Below are 19153 nucleotides of genomic sequence, written 5' to 3' on the forward strand. Positions count from 1 at the left end.
CATTTTTTTTTTAAATTGCATTTAACAGGTTGGTGAAATAATGTTTTGTAAACATTGCATCAAATTGATTTATGTTAAAATTGTCTCACTGTTTTCAGTGTCATATTGTAGTCTGCAGTCATAACATAATATTACTTAGTACCAATTTCCAATAGCATTTTTTCATTCACTCAACTTTAGAAATTTGAGTTCTACAGAAAAAGACGTAAAAAGATTTGTGATATAATAGTTGCACCATTTAGGTAAACTACACAGTAAAAGATAATATGCTATATCTACTCCATAAAATTTTGGCAACAGATTACAAGCAATATTATTCATTAAATACAACAAATAGGATTGAGTTAGAATTAATCAAATTAATTCCTTAAATGTCAACCATTTAAAACTAGTAAAATTTAAGTAAAATGTAATATCTGAATAACAGACAGACGTCGAAGATGAATTAAGAACTCTTTATTTTTTATTGCCAACATTGAAGACACCTGATGAAAACAAGCAGAATCCCTGAAGGAAAGAGAAACACAAGAATTAACACAGGTTTAGATGTTGATGTTGATTTTATTGAACATGTTGGGTTTCATTTAATTGGCCAGTTTGACTCTTTGCTTTTTATCTCAGTTTGTGGTTTTTGTAATGGTGTTTGCTAATTTTACACATTTTAAATGGTTGACATTTAAAGAACTAATTTGATTAATTCTAACTCAATTCTTATATGTTGAATTTAATTAATAATATTGATTGTAATCTGTTGCCACAAGTTGATAGAGCATATTACTTTTTACAGTGTATAAGTCTTAAGTTAACCCTACTAAATATTTTTTGAATCACAGAGAACAACTTTTCTAGTTATTTACAAAAGTTGAATGATCAAAAAAAGCTAGGGGAAGTTATTATTAAGATTTTGTTTTGTTGTGGAGGCTTAAAATATGGATTAAGGAAAATTTTACTACATTTTACTACATACATAGCTGTTTTTTTCCAGGGCCTTCTTTCCCTTAAATCTCTTTTAATCCTTTAATTATTTATTTCTTTAAAGGGGTCCTATAATGCCCCTTTCACAAGATGTAATATAAGTCTCTGGTGTCTCCAGAATGTGTCTGTGAAGTTTCAGCTCAAAATACCCCACAGATCATTTATTATAGCTTGTCAAACTTGCCCCTTTTTGGGTTTTGAGCAAAAACATGCCGTATTTGTGTGTGTCCCTTTAAATGCAAATGAGCTGCTGCTCCCGCCCCCTTTCCAGAAGAGGGCGGAGCTTTAACAGCTCGTGCTTCGGTTGCTCAATAACAACAAAGCTGGAGAATCTCACGCAGCCAAAATGAGGATTGTCAGTAACGGTGTTCAGCCTTACATTGTTCAACACTGATGGAGAGACTCAGGAAGAAGTTACAACTTTTAGAATGAAACTGGACGTTTCTGAATGGTTAGTGGATAAATTTATGTAGTTGCTGTGGAGTTGATTCAACTCATCGACTAGCATGTGCCATCATGTTAATCTTCTGTGCAAATCCAGCATTGAATTGACCCTCGTTTGTGAAGTGACGGCATGTCAACAACACTCTACTACAACAACTCTTCCTCTTCTCTAAAGCAGCCCAACATGGCCTTTGTTGTGTGTTCTCAGGGGCGGGGTTTATGTAAATTTTAGGGTTATTGATGTCACTAACTCCGGAAGAAGCTTGTTGTAGTCCCTACCAGCCATTTGTTGTGGTCCTTAAACAGCGAATTCTTTAAAGAAAATATCTCCTTTTGCATTGAACTATAAAAAAAATACACAAAAAACTTTGGTCCCCCCCAATGTTCAAGACATGGTTACGGCCTTGCTTTCGACTAGAGGACGAACTGCAAAATCCAATAAAAGTAGTTTATAAATGAGAATTCCATCAGTTCATATTTTAGACAAGAGTAAACAAACCCTTCAACAAAGTTCAAAGATTCACCACAGGAGTGTAAAATTTCAAAAGAACTGCGATGCGTTTTGTGGGGCTGAAGTGATGGAAGTTTACAGAGCGTTTGGAGTGAAGTCACAGTCTGACCACAGTTTAACAGCGACAAAATACTTTCAAATGAGGGGAAATGTATAAACGACAGTGTAAAAGAGCAAAGCGCCCTGCAACCCACTCAGGAATGCCTCTTCACACAAAAGCCATGAAAATGCAAATGTTTGCCTGGTTGTAGCTCATTTCAACTGTATAAATACAACAGAGAGGGAGAGAGAGCGTGAAAAAGAGAGCAACAGAACTATTGTGGCAGAGTCTTCAACATGTTGCCAAGATGGCCAATGCATTCACAATTTCACTTTTGGTGGTGTTTTATAAAGCAAGCATCAAAATTCCTCACTGCCAGTATTAAACTCCAGTGCAAAACTAACTCTGCATGCACAAAATTGCATACTATATACTGCATAAATAGTTAGTACGCTGTTCCAAACATAGCCTATCAAATTTTTGTGCCGTAAGCCGTAGCTGATAGCATCTTTTTAACTTAGTGTGTGTGTGTGTGCGGTCAATGTGTAATCAAATGAATAGAGGTGAATCAGCACTATATTAATCACAGCAACACAAACATGCTTTCGCAAGCCTTCGAGGGTCAAGTGTGTGCATGCAAACCGTGTCGTGTGTAACCAGGGTTTGCCCACAGCACAAAGACAGCCTTCTTTCATATCAGCACATTCGCCCGTTTCTAAGTTCAGAGTTTTTGTCACAGTAAAAGACTGAATCCCCTGTAATCAAAGCAGCATTTATAGTAGACGCTTATCTTCACTACATTGTTTCTAGTTCGTGCAGAACTGAAGCCACAAAACACGCTTCCATCATCGCTGCAGGCATCCCAAAATACTTCAACAACATCCACATATACACTGATTAAAGCATCACATAAATCAACATTTAGCTGATCATATTCATCCCATTAGTCACATTCACCCCAAAATCAAAGGAAAGAAATGTTCTGCATAAAGAATTTTTAAGACCATTAACATTTTTTTGCAGTTCATTTTCCCAACTGTAATGCATTTCAGCATTATTCAAGATTTAAAATCTTTTCCTGGACATATTTACAGTTTATAGTTTCTATGTTTAATTAATACTCATTAAAATACATTTGAATACAAAAATACATTGTATTGCACTTTTTTCTCACTAAAATAATATATATATATATATATATATATATATATGATTTGTTTTTGGCTGTCGATTCAGGAAAGTGTGCAATTTTAGTTTTAATTGATTTGACTGCCGCATTTAACATTTGATACTATATTGCATGATATATTTTTAGAGTGTTTAAGACTGTGGGCAGGGATTCAAGGAAATGCTCTTAATTGGTTTAATTCATATCTTTCTGGGAGAACTTTTTCTGTGGAATTAGGGAATTTTTCATCCTCTTCTGCTCTAATTAAGTGTGGGGTTCCCCAAGGTTCGATATTGGGTCCAGTCTTATTTTCTATTTACATGCTTCCTTTGGCTGATATTTGTCAGAAACATAATGTATATTATCATCTTTATGATCTTAATGATACTCAGCTTTTTCCCCCTATAAAAACTGGGAATAATTCGGCCTTACAGTCTCTCTTTTATTGTTTTAATGATATTAAGGAGTGGATGGCAGCCAAGTAGTAGTGTTTAGCCCTCCAAGTTCTTCCAAACATATAATTAACCAATTAGGCCTTTTTAAATCCAAGGTACATAATAAAGCAAAGAGTCTTGGAGTTCTTTTTGAGTTAAAATTTGATAAGCATATCAATTCTGTGGTTAGAGGTGGTTTTCTCCAATTAAGGAATATAGCGAAATTGAAACCTTTTTTGTCTTTTAATGATTTGGAATTTATTATGCATGCTTTTATTACGTCCAGATTGGACTATTGTAATTCATTATATTATGGTGTCTCTCATGCATCACTTTCACATCTGCAGTTGGTTCAAAATGCTTGCTGCTAGGCTTTTAACCGGGACTAGGAAATATGTAAGTATAACATATATATATATATATATATATATATATATATATATATATATATATATATATATATATATATATATATATACACACACACACACACATATTATATATTTACAAACTTGTATGTTAGATGCGATTAATCGTGATTAATCGATCTGACCGCACTAATTAATAGTATACAGATCACCCTCACCATTTAGTTTTATGTGAATTAAAAAAGTATTATGGGTATTAAAAAAGCATAAAAGAAAAAAATATCTTGATTTTGGAAATGAAAATAATGTCAAACTGCAAAAGATCTTAATGGTCCAAAAAATAGGCTGTACTGTCTTCATGCAAAATATAATTTTTTCTTGATTTTGAGATGAATTATCCATGAATTGTCTTGTGAAATTCACAAAATGACAGTTTCAGGATCAACCTGAGGTTTAAGCACCCGCCATTGACATGAATGGGAATGTTAACAGATATTTGCAAGTCTCAGTGATATTGTTTGAATGCAGATTTGGTCCACACCACCCCGAAAACAAACCAAGCGTGACAAAGACCTGCGACGACCACTGACCTACTCGCAGCTCCTGTCCGAAGACCGTGCGTTCACCCAGCGCCGAGCAGTTCCAGCGGCCGTATCGAAACTGGTACTGGCATTCGTTGATGCCCAGCTGTGCCCCCTCTCCGATCACGATGATAGCGTCGGGCCGGCTCTGGCAGATGGCACGCTGGCGGGGTGCGAGACCGGGGATCTTATTGCAAATGATGTTCGCACCAAGGGCCACCACAGAGGAAAGAGCCCTGTGGGACAGAAGAGACACAAAACCAAACAGTAAAGAAAGGGGATGGACATTAATGCATCACAGCGTTGATGGTTGGTTTACAACTTAAACACACACCTATCTTAAAGTCCCCATGAAATCACAATTGACAATTCTTATTTTTTCTGGAATATTGCAGTATTTATTATAAATGATTTATCCGTGCACATCATTAGTTTTTTGTGCCTCGTAAACTTTAATGAAAATAACTTCCCCTCCCTCTTGCAGCGACATCTCTTCTCTGATGACGAGGGTGGGGCAACCTGTCACTCACATGAGATCCACCAATAGCAAACCACAACCATCCAATCAAGCCCTGCCCTACATTTGTTCTTGTTCCAGAAGCCGTTTCACTCAGATATACGTCACAATAGGAAATAAAAGCAAGAAGAAGCGAGTAGAATATAATTGATAAAAATAGAACTGGACAGAAGTGAATAGGTCAATGAAAAACTTTAATATTAAATAGAATTAACAGGACAAAATAGAATGGACCAAGACATAACTGTAGAGCAAAATAGGACAAAAAAAAAATAGAACAGAAAAAGAAAAACATAACTGAATGTGAATGAATAAAATAGAATTGAAAAGACCAGCACAGCATAACTGAACATGACAGAATAAAAGTGAGTAGAATGTAATTGAACATAACAAAATAGAATTGAACAGAAGTGAATATGCAAAAGCGTAACTGTAACATAGAATAGAATCAGAATAGAATAGACCAAGACATAACTGTAGAGCAGAATAAAACAAATAGAATAGAAAAAATCAGCTGAACATGAATGAATAAAATACACCAGCAATAGCTGAACATGATATTTCATAAAAGTGAATAGAGTGTAACTGAACAAAACAGAATGGAATTGAACAGAAGTGAATAGGCCAATGAAAAACTTTAATATGGAATAGAATTAACAGGACAGAATAGAATAGACCAAGACATAACCATATAGCAAAATTAGATAAAAACAAATAGAATAGAAAAAAACAACTGAATGTGAATAAATAAAATAGAATTGAATAGACCACAACAGCATAATCGAACATGACAGAATAAAAGTGAGCAGAATGTAACTGAACAAAACAAAACAGAATTGAACAGAAGTGAATATGCAAAAGCATAACTGTAACATAGAATAGAATCATAATAGAATAAACCAAGACATAACTGTAGAGCAGAATAGAACAAAAACAGTAGAAAAAACAACTGAACATGAATGAATAAAATACAATAGAATTGAATAGACCAGAACAGCATAAATGAACATAACAGAATAAAAGTGAGCAGAATGTAAGAATAGAATGGAACAGAAGTGAATATGCAAACACAAAACTGTAATTTAGAATAGAATCAGAATATAATAATCCAAGACGTAACAGTAGAGTAGCATAGGACAAAGACAAATAGAACAGAAAAGAAAACCATAACTGTACGTGAAAGAATAAAATTTAATAGAATTAAACAGACCAGAACAGCATAACTGAACATGACATGAATCATCATGATAGAATAAAACTGAACAGAATATAACTGAACAAAACAGAATAGAATCAAACACCACCACTGAATCTGACATTGAATAAAAGTGAGTAGAATGTAATTTAACAAAACAGAATAGAATTGAACAGAAGTGAATAGGCCAATGAAAAACTTTGATATAGAATCAACAGAACAGAATAGAATAGACCAACACAACCATTCAGCAAAATGGGACAAAAACAAATAGAATAGAATAGAAAAGAAAATCATAACTGAATGTGGATAAATAAAATAGAATTTAATAGACCAGAACAGCATAATTGAACATAGCAGAATGTAATTGAACAAAACAGAATAGAAGTGTATATGCAAAAGCATAACTGTAACATAGAATAGAATCAGAATAGAATAAACCAAGACATAACTGTAGAGCAGAACAGTACAAAAACAAATAGAATAGAATAAACAACTGAACATGAATTAATAAAAAATATAATTAAATAGACCAGAACAGCAATAACTGAGCATGACATTTAATAAAAGTGAGTGGAATGCAATTGAACAAAACAGAATAGAATTGAACAGAAGTGAATAGGCCAACAAAAAACTTTAATATAGAATAGAATCAACAAGACAGAATAGAATCGACCAAGACATAACCGTAAGGCCAAATGGGACAAAAAAAAAAAAAATAGAATAGACAAGAAAAACATAACTGAACGTGAATGAATAAAATAGAATTGAAAAGACTAGAACAGCATAATTCAACATGACAGAATAAAAGTGAGCAGAATGTAACTGAACAAAACAGAACGGAACAGTTACAGAAGTGAATAAGCAAAAGCATAACTGTAACATAGAATAGAATCTGAACAGAATAGACCAACATAATTGTAGAGCAGAATAGGACAATTACAGTAGACAAAGAAAAATATAGCAGAATATGAGTGAATAAAATACAGTAGAATTGGATAGACCAGAACAGCAATAAGTGAACATGACATTTAATAAAAGTGAGTAGAATGTAATTTAACAAAAAAGAATAGAATTGAACAGAAGTGCATAGTGAAAAACCTTAATATAGAATAGAATCAACAGGACATAATAGAATCAACCAAGACATAACTGTAAAGCAAAATGGGACAAAAACAAATAGAATAGACAAGAAAAACATAACTGAATGTGAATGAATAAAATAGAATTGAAAAGACCAGAACAGCATAATTAAACATGACAGAATAAAAGTGAGTAGAATGTAATTGAACAAACAAGAATAGAATGTAACAGAAGTGAATATGCAAAAGCATAACTATAACATAGAATAGAATCATAATAGAATAAACCAAGACATAACTGTAGAGCAGAATAGAACAAAAACAAATAGAACAGAAAAAAGCAATTGAACTTAACGTGAATGAAAATGCAATAGAATTTAATAGACCACAACAGCATAAATTAACATGACTAAAAGTGAGCAGAATGTAAGAGTAGAACTGAACAGAAGCGAATATGCAAACACATAACTGTAATTTAGAATAGAATCAGAATAGAATAAGATGTAACAGTAGACCAGAATAGGACAAAAACAAATAGAACAGAAAATAAAACCATAACTGTACATGAATTAATAAAATTCAATAAAATTAAACAGACCAGAACAGCATAACTGAACATGACATGAATCATGATAGAATAAAACTGTACAGAATATAACTGAACAAAACAGAATAGAATTGAACACCACCACTGAACATGACATTGAATAAAATAAAATAGACCCACCACTGAACACAATAAAACATAACTGAATAGAATAGAAAAGAACAGAACTGGGATACTACACATAACAGAACAGAATAGAACAATGTGTTACTGGTTATAAAGATCAAATTTTTCATGCCCCTTTTTTTGATTCAAGTCATATTTTCATGCAACTGTGACCACACAAAGTGGGTCATGTTCCAAACGCACACATCTCTGTCATCATAGGGCTTTTCGTGTTGATACAGCGCTCTTAAAATGCATGCTGAGTATTTTCACCACTCTGTGTTCGCATGAACCCGCGCGGCTAAACAAGCAGGCTTCTATGTTTACGAGCACTGAAACCCGTTCAGATATGTGCCTTTCAAACATGTCAGAGACGAGCGCTGTAAAAACTCGGCAAGACGCATGCCAACTTTGAAGAATGACGTCACGGGCCGCAGAGGACTCCACCGCAAGCGAGGCGAGTTGCAACAAGCAATGCGTGTGTCAGCAAAAAAAAGGCACGCAGGAGTGGACGGGTCGGTGTCGCTGCTGGGAGAATAGCTGCGACTTATGGATTCCACGTCAAAATAGATCAAACACTGCGAAACAAAGACGAGGAATGTTCATTGGAAATCGGATACGGCTGGTTTGATTCTTTTCTGGTTGTGTTTCCATGTCCACAAAGGCTTAAGAATTACTCTTAAATACAAAAGCACATGTGTGAGGGACCCCTTTCGCTCTGTGTTTAAGAAACATCTCCTGTTTCTGCATATAATCGAGGGGCGAGCAGCTAAAAGTGTGTGTTTATTTAAACCCTTCTGCGAACACAAACTAACACTTGACCACACGTTAATATAGCGGCACAATGCAGCGCCTCCAAAGCCTTCCAAACCCGTGTGTTTGGGCATTAGGTGAGCCGCTATGAGGACTATGAAGTTTCCCTGCCAAATCCATAGTTGTGTTCCAAACCAAGTGAGCTGCCTACCTAGAGAGCATCATAGGCGCATTCAAAAAGTACTAACGTACCTGATTTTGGCCAAATTCTAAAGGAAGCATACCACCTATCTTTGGTAATCCCATAATGCAATGCAAAATGCTTCTAAATGGCAGACAAAGTGCGATAAATATTGATTGTAAATATAGTTACAATACTGGGGTTTGGGGTCATTTTTCATTCAGCAAGGATGCATTTAAACTAATCAAAAGTAACAGTAAAGACATTTATAATGTTACAAAACATTCTGTTGTCATTCATTCATCAAAATGTGAAGCAGCACAACTGTTTTCAACATTGATAATGATCATAAATGTTTCTTGAGCAGCAAATCAGCATATTAGAATGATTTCTGAAGGATCATGTGACACTGAAGACTGGAGTAATTCAGCTTTGATCACAGGAATAAATTACATTTTAAAATACTTTCACTTTACCAACTGCATAACAACACCCTGGCAACCACATAAGGAGATACAAAACACTCAAAGCACCTTCACAACTGCATAACAACACCCTAGCAACCACATAAGGAGATACAAAACACTCAAAGCACCTTCGCAACTGCATAACAACACCCTGGCAACCACATAACAAGCTACAAAACAGTAGCAACTGCATAACAACACCCTAGCAACCACATAAGGAGATACAAAACACTCAAAGCACCTTCACAACTGCATAACAACACCCTGGCAACCATATAACGAGATACAAATCAACAACACCCTGGCAACCACATAAAGAGATCCAAAACACTCAAAGCACCTTAGCAACTGCACAACAACACCCTGGCAACCAGATAAGGAGATACAAAACACTAAAGCACCTTCGCAACTGCATAACAACACCCTGGCAACCACATAACGAGATACAAAACACTCAAAGCACCTTAGCAACTGCACAACAACACCCTGGTAACCACATAAGGAGATACAAAACACTAAAGCACCTTCGCAACTGCATAACAACACCCTGGCAACCACATAACAAGATACAAAACACTCAAAGCACCTTCGCAACTAAATAACAACACCCTGGCAACCACATAATGAGATCCAAAACACTCAAAGCACCTTCGCAACTGCATAACAACACCCTGGCAACCACATAAAGAGATCCAAAACACTCAAAGCACCTTAGCAACTGCATAACAACACCCTGGCAACCATATAACGAGATACAAATCAACAACACCCTGGCAACCACATAACGAGCTACAAAACATTCAAAACACCTTCGCAACTGCATAACAACACCCTGGCAACCACATAAAGAGATCCAAAACACTCAAAGCACCTTAGCAACTGCATAACAACACCAATGAGATACAAAACATTCAAAACACCTTAGCAACTGCATGACAACACCCTGGCAACCACATAACGAGATACAAAACACTCAAAACACTGTAGCAACTGCATAACAACACCCTAGAGTAACCACATAATGAGCTATAATGTGCAAAACACAAATGGCCAAAAATACACACACACAATAACTTTTTGTGAATTTTGTATGATGAGAATACAGGATTTGCAAAACTAATATTATGATATAGTCATCACATAGTTTCATCTGCAAATGTTTTTTCCCATAGCTCCATAAATCAGATTTTGGGCTGCAGAACATGCTGCTCTAGAAACAAATGAAATGCTCCACCCTTTTTTTTGTATTTATTTGGCTTTCATTTAAAACCTCTTATTATGGCTGTCCTGCTCATCCACAGTCATAAAGTACCAACTGACGTTATTTCTGGTTAAACAAGTGATGTCTTTGGTTAAACAAGTTGAATATAGACAGTGTCCTTCAGAGCAGGTTATTGTGATGTAAAGTGCAACGCAATGACCTGAAGAAAAGTCAAACATTGAGATTTAATATGTCAAAATAACATCAATAAGAGTGCATTTTTGCTTGTCTTCTGATACTCTGCATGAGAAAAAAAGACCTGTTTGACCTGGAGATCCATAATAGATCCCAACAATGTCTCAAACCTTCCCAAGATCCCAAAGTCTGCAATCAAATATCAGAGATCTCAAAATGAATTTCTCAAATGATCTGAGCTTTAACACATTCACATTCTCCTTAACTTTATAGCTGAGGAATACTTTTAAAATGACTGTTTAAGAATAAAATATTAAGATGCACATCAACCTCTACTTCTCAAAATACAAATTGCAACCTGCTAGCTGCATGTTTAATGGCTTCTTAACTAGTCCTCGTGTTTTCTGACCACACAGGTAATAACTCCAACAAAACACGCATGGTATTTTCCCATCTGAAAATAACCGTGTTTTTACCAAACGACCCTACACATAAATAGCCTCAAATGTAAGTTTAATTGTGGTCCATATAAAATATGACAAAATAAATCAGTTCTGTCTCACAAGGAAGATTTCAAACATGAGTAGGATTTCCTGGTAAATGAGGAATAAATAATCCCCAGGATGAGTAAATGCACTCTACTTTTAAACACAAGAAAATAAATGTTCCCTGTGCGCTTGGCTCCAGCTATCACCCAGTCCATTCTACTTAAAACAAATCCTGCTAAAACAAACTCAAAACTACCAACATGGATGAACTGGCACCAGAAAACTCTCAAACCTCAGACTACATCTCCGAGCATTCAGAAAAAAAGAGGAAATGTGACTTTTATGGGCCTATTTATGCGTCTAAAACTGCAATTTATTAAAACTACGTCTCTTTGAGAATAGCAAAGCATCTTTCATACTAATAATGGGACATAATGAATTGATATTTCTCACAAAATAAGATCTTTTTTATTATCTGAGATTAAATTGTTATGCTGCTATGATGGCGGGTGGTTTCAGGAGGGTAAATTATGGGTTTTGTTTGAAAATAAACTGTAATATCTGGGAAAGTCCAAGTTCTTACATGGTATTTTTGTCTTGTTTTCCAGTACAAATATCTAAACATTCTTAAATCAAGACACATTTACTGGAGATGCAAAATGACTTAAGATATTAAGTCTGAAAAATGGCGAAGAAAAAAATCTGCCAGTGGAAAAAGAAAAACTACAACTTAATTCAAAGAGAAAACATTGATTTTTCTGACTCTAATGTCAGACATTTTTCTTATTTTCAGCAAAATGTTGATATATTTTTCAGAAAACAAGACTAAATATCATTTTTTAGCATCTCAAGTAAAAGTATCTTGATTTAAAAATGTTTAGATATTTGTACTGGAAAACAAGACAAAATACTGAGGAACAACATCACTTTTGAGTATTTCAGTATGCAACTATTAATGCAGAATTGGAGGGGAACAAATGTAAAACTTTGAGACCAAATTTTCCTCATAAAACTATTAAAAACATCCAGATGAAGTAGATGAGAGATTCCTTGATGCTTTTGCTCCCACCACGGCCTTCCTAAAAAACTCAAACATGCCCATAACTATTAGCGTGAGCCACGTTCTTCCTTTTTAACCTCTCTTTAAAAGCCATTATTTCCACAAAATGTATCACATTTGCAATGTGCCGCATAAAGGCGGTTTAAAATGTAAAAGCAAACAATAGTGTCGTTTGTGATGTGAAAACCAACGCTATACATAGACTCACCCGCTTAAATGGCAACAAAAAACCCACATCTATTTTAAAAATTGAGTTTGGGGTCTCCAGCTGCTAAATTAAGACCTTGGTCTGGTCTGGAGGTCATTTAACAAAGAGACACAACAAGGTTTTCAGAAGAAATGATTAGGAAAGTAATTTGACAGACCAAACGCATCGCTGTCAGTCAAACGTGCTGCTCAGAAGTTCACTTGGAGGAGATGAATGTTCACGTTCGTTTTTTATTTACTGAAGTAACACTAATTAACTACAATGCATATTTTGTGGAGCTCCGTGTAAATACAGGGAAGACTGGGGCTAGTTGTCACACATGGAAGTTGTCATAAGGGCTTTATCTCAAAAGCTTTGCGTTAAAAGATGCTTTTGTTTTCTGTTAAATTTTTAGAATTGATATTTTTGCGAATTCTGTCTGCCAAAGTAAAATTCCACAATAAAACACAACTATATATCTGAAAGGTTGGACAAGGGTATTTTTTAATGTAATAAAAGTCAGCTCGGGGCAACTTGTCACATGCATTTTATTCAATTTGTTGATTAATAATATCTGTACTCTAAAAAAATGCATTCATTTTCAACCCAAGTTGGGTTGGAAATGAACAAACCCAGCGGTTGGGTTAAATGTTTGACCAACCTGCTGGGTAGTTTTATTTAACCCAACTATTGTTTAAAAATTACTATATTGTATGTAAGTATGTTGGAAATTAACATTGTTTAATAAATGAACATTTATCAATAAGTTTAATGAATAATAATTAAACAATAAACATTTATTAAATTGCTTATTAATAAATGTTTTGATTATTATTGTTGCCTCTAGTAATTATGTATCTGATTTTTAATTTCCAACCTATTTTGGGTTCATTTTAAGTCAGACATATAGTCATTTTTAAACAATAGTTGAGTTACATAAAACTGCCCAGCACGTTGGTCAAACATTTAACCCAACCGCTGGGTTTGTCCATTTTTAACCCGACTTGGGTTGTGCTGGGTGTGTTGGTCAAATGCATGTATGTTAATGAATGATTTTTCATCCTCATTTACTGTTTACATTATGCTGAAAAGTCTTTAAATAGCTTATTATATGAATAGTATACCCCTTATATTGTGACAACTTGCCCCTAGCAATAACAGAATTGTTTGTTTGTAGTCAAGACTTTGAGGTTTGTGACTGCACAGAAATAAACATGAACTGAACTATTCACTCAAGTGTGACAACTAGCCCCCCTACTTCATTAGTATAATCGATTGCATTTGCATGCAAAAGGCGTAAGATGGATGCTGGCGGTGTTTAGAGCAGGTGAAGGTTAAACTGAGAAACCGTCTGTCTGTAAAACCAAAGAAACTCATAATTGAACACACACAGTTTATATATGAATCTTACTGAACTTCTCTGCCACTCAGTGGCCAAATGAAATTCTCTTCCATTCAACTTCAACACTGAACAACACTTACATTTCCCAACCAGAACCAGATATGCACTTTAATATCCTCTTCTACACCGTAACAAACAATGTTTCATAAATAATTCTATCTATCCTGACTCTAAAAAGGATTACCAGTGGTGCAGTCATATTAAATAATCTTGAATAAAACCTGTTAACGTAGATGAAGCACATCTCAAGGTCACCTGACAAAACAAACAGTATTTACATTGTAGCTTCATGAACTTATCTTCACCCTTTAAACTTTCAGATTCACACAAGATCAAAGAATCTATCAAAATACAGTCCGAATCTTGCATTTGAACGCAAGTGGAGGTTCCTAAGAGTCTCAACACCATCAACATCACATCACTCATTAAGCTTATCTAAATATTAACTACCATATTTACACAATCTGTCATGAGTTCATTCAATAAAAGCCCCCTCCAGATGCAGAAATCTCCCTATAGATCAATACTAAATGTTAATGTTTTATTAATCCATCCTTGTACACAATCAGTCAAAGGTTTGGACATGTCTATAACATTATAGTATAATAGTAAAACTCTAGAATAACACAAATGGAAGTTTGGGAATAAGGTAGTGATCAACATAATGAATATATTACACAAATGAAACGCTTCTTCTTAGTCTCTAGATTGAAGCTGACTCTGGATCAATCCTAAAGAACTTTGTCATTTCTTTAGCATGAATGTTCTTGATGGTTTCAAGCATAAAACAAAAACTAGATCTTCTAAAACATGCAATTCCCAACTGAGTTATGATAGTTCATGGAATGCAATAAGACTCAAATAATATTTTTTTCTCTCCGATAAGAGGGATTCATCCAATGGAGTCTTATTTGTTTGATTACAATCGAATTTTCCATGAAGTTCCAAATTGGAATCTTGGAATTCCAAATTGGAATGCATGTTCCTTTGGGATTTTGTGAGTGATGCGTTTTAAAACAGCATTGAAGGAGTCCCCATGCATGCTAGACACTTGTTAGGTGGTTTTCCATCAACTGTCCAACTAATCCACTTCAAAACATGCATTTAAATGCTAGTTTTGTAAAGAAATTCACGCATAAGCTCACTGTCTGTAAAACTAATTTAAAGCCGAAGCCATCGTAAGACACAGTAAAGTGCGTCCAAACTTCAGACTGGTTTTGTATGAACATGAAATCAACAGATTTAGACGTTTGTAAACTTACAGGTAGCTCCCGCTGGTGAGGATGAGGAAGATCTGTGGATAATAGACAGACAGCAGCACACTGCGCGATGAGAAGAGGATCATGGTGACATATGGAGGCGAACGGACGCTTTCCGACGGACTGAGAGAAAGAAACGCGTTTAGTTCCAGTTGCGCGTCCGTGATGTTCGGTAACGGAGCTTCCTTTACGCCGCGCGTAACTCCCAGACGCGTGTGTGTGCGAAGGAGACGCGCTGTGTCATCGCGCAGTTCGTTCGGTCGGAGCGGGCTGATGGTTTTGGGGGGATTTGGGGATGGAAACAGAAGTGGCTCTCTCCTCTCCGGAGACTCCGGGCTGCCATTGGGCAGAGGACGGCACCATCACACCACCATCCGCCCACTTTTGGATAAAGGGGCCACTAGGGGCCACACTGACATCGCGTCCGTGCCCGCTGGAGAGGTAACGAGGCTCCCTAATGCAAGCACAACTTAACTTCAAAGCTTTAAATATTATCTAAGCGCTTCATATATTTATTTAACCGAAAATATACATTTTGTTTACTTCTAGCAGTGTGCGAATGCTTCCTGGATTTTTGGCGCGAAATCGGTTAGGTTTAGTCTGTATTTTAGCGGCCCTCATACTATCCAAACGTAATTTAGAAGACTTTCAAAACAAAATATTAAGTTGAGAAGACATGTAAACGTTTATAATAATGTGATAAACAATATATAGCGGTTGCTTGTCTATTTAGCGATGTGACTTGTGCCTTTATTTACTATCAGCTAAGTGAAAATAGCTACGCTTCCTTGCTGTCTTCTTTTGTAGTAACTCAACCATCTTACAACGTGTATGCAAGTAAATATGTAGGTTATTTCGACAGAAATAGACCCTTTTTACATTCCCGTGTTTCTCAGTAGCGGAGGTCGTCATAGTTAAGAAAAATTATAGCGGTTGAATGAGAGATTACATTAAATATATTTTTTGTGTTTCCATTTGTGCAAATAGCAAAAGAAAAACTCCATAATAGTGTTTTCACAACTTTCAAAAAGAGGGAAAAAATAGAGAGCGATTGATAACGGCAGTCAGAAGAGAGAAAGATGTCATTTTTTCCATCACTCCCATAGCCGCTGCAACGTTAACTAGTTTTTTGTCATTTAATGCAAATGTAATATAATACTAAATATAGTGTTATAAATGTACATAATTAAAAAAAATATATAATAAAAAAAAACTTTGCAGGATTAAAACGCGTTATCACAACATTCTCGCCGCGGAAGTCACCATAGCAACAGTAGAATCTCGAGAGCTTTCTGTTAGAATCTTCGAATTGACAGAATTTTACTTTCCCACTAGATAATGGCTTGTAACAACAGCGGAACAATTTTTGGTAGCTAGGCTACTAAACTTTTTTTGTTTATAGGTCCTTAATTGAACCATTAAGGAACCTTTTTAGAAGATAAAAAATGAGTACAGTTAAGTTAACATACACTAGTCCAAAGATAACCCATAAATCTGTAGGCCGGCTTTATTAATGCGCTGAGTGAAATGCAATGCTTGTACCTGCATGTGCTGTATATCTTAGAGAAAGAGGGTGAAGGGGGTATAGTGACAGATATCAAGCCTGAGGGGTGACAAAACAGGTTTGACCTGACGAGACCCCACATTATCTGAAGATCTCAAAGCATGCTTTCAGTCATATGAGGTCTTGGGAGCAATCTTCTGTCTTCTAAAGATTGCATGATTAATCTCAGAGCTTTGACATAATGACAAATGTGCTTGCAAGAGTCCAAAAATGAGGAGAAAAAAGAGGTTTTCTATTTTATAAGTCACTGTAAGCTGCATATAATCACCTGTTTTGGATAAATAACAGCGGCATGAATGGATTTCCACTTCAAAAGATGGATAAAGCTATGATCCTTCATCTGTTTGTGCATGCAGAAAGGCACAGATCTAGATATGATATAGTAATTCCATTTTTCATTGCCGAGAGTATAATTTCTCAAATGTACAGCATAAAAAAAGAGTTAAATATAAAAGTAAATCATGAATAGACTAGATGACAGGCGACCCTCTGTTGGAATACGAACAAATCCCTAAAGAATTCAGGTGAGGTCTTGCAAAACTCGAGGGTAAAGGAATGTGGAAATACAACTCGGCATGCTGTTATTACTGAGGCTATAGAGAGGTGAAAGCAAGAGAAAGAGAGTAAACCACAGATGAATCTTCCTTTAAACTAGTTAACTAAGGTGGAAAAATAGCTGTAAAGATCAAATTCACTCAAAAGAATACCTTAAACTCCTCAAATAGCTTTCAAACCTGAGAGCTGCAGCAGGTGTACAGATCTGAAAATCAATTGCATGTATTTATAATGGCAATAAATGCAATGCAAATGAACATATTATAAAGCACAGGACAGGACTCAACAAAAAAAGTTATTGCTCCATGATTTTACTCAACAAACGTGAGCCAAAATAAATCAAAATGTCATGTTTGTTAAATTTAAGGTTAGTGTTTTGGAGCGAAATGCATAAATATATGCATTAAAGAACCTTTTCCCATTAGAAAACAGAGTTAAGTTGACAAAATCTTAGGTGTGACATGCTATAATTCACCAAAAACTATTTTAAACGGCATTTTGCTAATGCGTCTTTTATGATCTCATACTAATTGGGATAATAAAAGTGCATTATCACACCACACACTGTAAAAAAGAATAGTTGGTTTAACTTAAAAAAGCAAGTTAAAATTTTGAGTTCATTGAAATTAAAAATTTGAGTTAATACAATGAAGACGATTGAAACTCAAAATATTATGTTATCTGAACCACATTAATTATCTAAGTTGATTTGACAAAAGAAAAAAATGGTAATTTTTTACAGTGCAGGATCTTTTAAAAAGAACTAATGAAGGCAAAATAGATTCAAAAGTGCTTTAATTTTAACTTAAAATCATGTTGATTTTGATGTTACGCATCAACTACCCAAATGTAAACATCAACTCCCAGAGCAAGCAATGCCGATCACCTTCTGTACGTTTGCATTGCATTTAAAGCGCATTTACGTAGCATAATGCATCTCCTCCACTCACCCGAGCCTAGAATAAATGATGCCGAAATACAGGAGCACGTTAAAGATCCACAAGCGTAGGGGTCTGACCATGGTGTCCAGTCAGTGCAGAAATCACTCCGTTCCACCTGCGCAGGTAAACACGCTGTTTCTGTCTCTCCGACGGGTCTTTCTGATTCCCTGTAAAGTTAGAAATCTGAGAGCCATAGTCAGGGTTCAGATCGAGGATGCTTTGCCGTCTCGTTCTCAGGTTTGAAAGCAAATTGAGGGTTACAAACGCTGTGTTTTCAAGGAGGAGCGAGTCGAATGTTTTCAGGTGAACCTGCCGTGAGCTTCAAGTTCCTCCTCCTCTCTCTCTCTCTCTCTCTCTCTCTCATCGACTGCTGCTGCTGCTGCTGGTTTGTTAAATTCTTTCCATTTCTCCGCAGGTGAAAGTCTAGGGCAGGTAACACAAGCCTTTATCCACGCCCCTTCGGCTTTACACTCACAGATGAGAGCATTTTACAGGCATGAAACACGTGCTTCGGCTGCACAGACCGCAAATGAAAGGCATCGAGGCTCAACCCTCTCTTTTCATAATGAAATTGGCTGTAAGTCTGTTGCACAATCAAGTGATCATTCCATGCATACGTTTCATGGTTGATATTTCATGACTTGGGGGAGGCGGGAACGAGATTTTCTCAGTTGATTCGATCCCTTTTACACATTTAAAGGTATTTTGTGTGTGCAAGCAATGCATTTGAATCAGAGGTTGGTTGATGCTATGTACCTCCATAAAAACATGTTTTGTGGGCACAAACATGATATTAAGCAATGCATTTGAATCAGTGGTTGATTTTATGGATGCATTCCCAAAAGATATTTAATATCGTAATCGTTTCGGGTT

The 19153-nt window shown here is 35.7% G+C and overlaps 1 protein-coding gene across 2 annotated transcripts in view; it reads right to left on the bottom strand.

Annotated features, from left to right (window-relative positions):
- wnt7bb (wingless-type MMTV integration site family, member 7Bb) overlaps window positions 1–18782 on the bottom strand; it is a 40492-nt gene extending 21710 nt beyond the window's left edge. The window contains exons 1-2 of one of the 2 annotated variants that reach the window (XM_051884959.1): window positions 18290–18782; window positions 4531–4757 (exon numbers count right to left, since the gene is read on the bottom strand). In XM_051884959.1, the coding sequence (XP_051740919.1) occupies window positions 4531–4757; window positions 18290–18360 (298 nt within the window). In that variant the 5' untranslated portion in view covers window positions 18361–18782. Of the gene's footprint in view, window positions 1–4530; window positions 4758–15223; window positions 15559–18289 lie in introns of those variants that run through there. The other variant, XM_051884958.1, reaches the window with a different exon arrangement.
- Between the last annotated feature and the right edge of the window lie 371 nt (window positions 18783–19153).

This window comes from Ctenopharyngodon idella, chromosome 24, assembly GCF_019924925.1.
Source record: "Ctenopharyngodon idella isolate HZGC_01 chromosome 24, HZGC01, whole genome shotgun sequence".
In the NCBI taxonomy this organism is placed as follows: Eukaryota; Metazoa; Chordata; class Actinopteri; order Cypriniformes; family Xenocyprididae; genus Ctenopharyngodon; species Ctenopharyngodon idella.